The sequence below is a fragment of the Gavialis gangeticus genome, unplaced genomic scaffold (assembly GCF_001723915.1).
Source record: "Gavialis gangeticus isolate Ggan-Ray unplaced genomic scaffold, GavGan_comp1, whole genome shotgun sequence".
Lineage (NCBI taxonomy): Eukaryota > Metazoa > Chordata > Crocodylia > Gavialidae > Gavialis > Gavialis gangeticus.
Genome location: NW_017729008.1, coordinates 37,374,068 through 37,376,440, shown reverse-complemented (window position 1 = coordinate 37,376,440; position 2,373 = coordinate 37,374,068). Strand labels below are relative to the sequence as shown.

Below are 2,373 nucleotides of genomic sequence, written 5' to 3'. Positions count from 1 at the left end.
TGGAGCAGGGGTGGGATGGGGAGGGATGGACCTGGTTGACTTGGAGATTCAGTCGAATCAATTTGGGACAGTGATTCGAATCACCTAAAAGAATCACTGCCCCCTGAATCGGCCAAATCTAAATCTGAAGTGAATACTAGCCGCTTTGCACAGGCCTAGCAGATGCACTCACTGGGTTTTGTCATTAATGTGAGTAAGACTGGGTTGTAAGTCAAGGCTTGGGGAATAGCACAAGTCTGGCAAAGGTGGCCTTGCAGGTTTGAAAGGATATATCTACAACCAAGCTCCTTTTTAGCACGTTCCAGGGGTGCTGTCGGCCAGTCCACAGTATCTAATTCTAGGACATCTTCTTTTCCCCATGATCTTGCTAACATAAAATATGTGGACAGGATGAAAAAAACAATCTGTATATAAACCTAATTACTGAGTGCAGTCAACACTCTAATGAAAAATATTGATTGGAGTATTTGATTCCAAAGTGTAAAACTACCTGTATATTATTCCCTTGCAATGAAGAAACTGTAGGCCACATATGATTTCAGCAGCATAGAACCTGCAAAATAAAAGTACATAGGTCAGAGTGGAGGTATCCCAACAGTAAGTCTTTGTCTTGTGCCAGCTCCACAGGTACTGTAAACTAACTTCAGGCCAGTCAAGTCAAAGGAGCATAGGCAGTATTTTCAAAGCCAACTATGGGTAAGTCTGCAGAGCACAGTGCATGCCTGCACAGGGATTCCCTGAGCTAGGTGTAAATAGGGTAGCTTATATATCAGTGTACAGGGTGCAAGGTAGTGACATGTAGAGGTCCCTGACCTGGGCCTGCATGTGCTAGTTCTGGAACTGGAAGCGGAGCTTAACAACCTGGGTGTAGTGTGGTGGTAATGCCACTCTTCTGCTCCTGGTTTTGGAGCTCACATGTATAGAGCTAGCTTGGGACTCCCTGAATGGCACTGCTTTGCACTGTACTCAAAGGTCCTTACCTAGCATCTCTAAGAAGTCCATTCTCAAAATTTTTTAGACCTTGTTCCAACACATTTTTGTATTTAGATTAAAAAATCCTCCCGGTCCAAAGCACTGACACACATACGCACCACTGCAAAATGGAGCTTCTTTGCCGAGGGGTGAATTCAACCAGAGGACCCTGTTCCCAGAGGAGGGATATACAGCATCCTTTCACCAGATCGCCAACATGCTGCTCTCAAGTCTGAGTTCTCAATGTTCACATTTTTTTTAACTCCAACAAATTAAACATTTGTTTAATTCCTTTTACTTAAATAAAATAAATAATTCCTTTTACTTAAATAAAAATGAATTCCTAAGGCCATTTCAATATTGACTTTTAAATAGCTCTTGTTGGCACAGGGACTTAGAGAAACTTTCCTTTATTTTAATTCCCCCATTGATTCTAATCGCGGCTAAATGCATTTCTAATTATCACTGGGTATATTTACTTTTTATTTAAATTTGCCTTTCTCACATTTGCTAGGACCAGATTTGCCTTTGTTTTGGGGGCTCAGTGAGGAAAATGAGATGCCCATTGCTTTCTTCAAACAATATTATTGCCCTGTGTGTGTCCTCCCAGGGTCTTAGTGTAAAGGAGAATGTAGCTTGGCTATCACGTACACAAGCATGGTAAAGCTAGAGCACTTTGACTGGAGTATGGCTGAGACTCCTCCAAAGAGACTTCTTTTGCAGCCTGATATCTAAGGATCTGTCTCCAAGGATATGTCCACATGACACAGTGTAGCGCAGGATAGCGATACCAGGGCTACCTCAGGCATCGTCACCCTGCCTTGGCCTATCTACCTCTCTTGGGACAGCAAATTAGCCTTGGTAATAAAACCCATTGGTTTTATATAGCGTTCTACATCTATAATGCTCACAGAGCTAAATCCTTTTTTAATTTACACGTGTAGCTATGTAGCCATGTCACTGCAGGTTACAACATGCAATTTCATGGCATTTACTGAGCAGAAAGAATGATTTTCCCCTGGCTTTTGTGGTTGCAAATATCCAAACCATTAATGTGGTAAGTAAGCATGCATGTCATTTAGACTGGCTGCTTGTTTCCTTTTTGTTATCTCAGCAAACTCATGAAATTCAAGAATCAAGTTTGGGATACCAGTTTTTCCCGTGGTGAAATGGAATTGCCTTGTGCATGTGCCTGTCTGAAATAGAAAACTTCCCACTCTACAGCCTAGTGGCAGGAGCCCCTTGTTTTAGGTCCCTGGTTTCATATTCACTGGATAAAATGGAAGGAGAGCAGTAGAAACGTTTGTCCCATTGGGCTCTTTCCTTCCAGGACAGCAGCCACATCACTGAGCCACAAGACCTTGTATTTTATTCTCTTCCTCTTGGATCCGCTTATCTTGA

General features: G+C 42.4%; 1 protein-coding gene across 2 annotated transcripts in view; it reads right to left on the bottom strand.

Moving 5' to 3' along the window:
- The window catches only part of PRKCQ (protein kinase C theta), a 99,502-nt gene that overhangs the window by 23,412 nt on the left and 73,717 nt on the right, over positions 1–2,373 (bottom strand). For both annotated transcript variants that reach the window (XM_019509605.1, XM_019509606.1), the window contains one exon: positions 491–553. In XM_019509605.1, the coding sequence (XP_019365150.1) occupies positions 491–553 (63 nt within the window). The remainder of the gene's footprint in view (positions 1–490; positions 554–2,373) is intronic.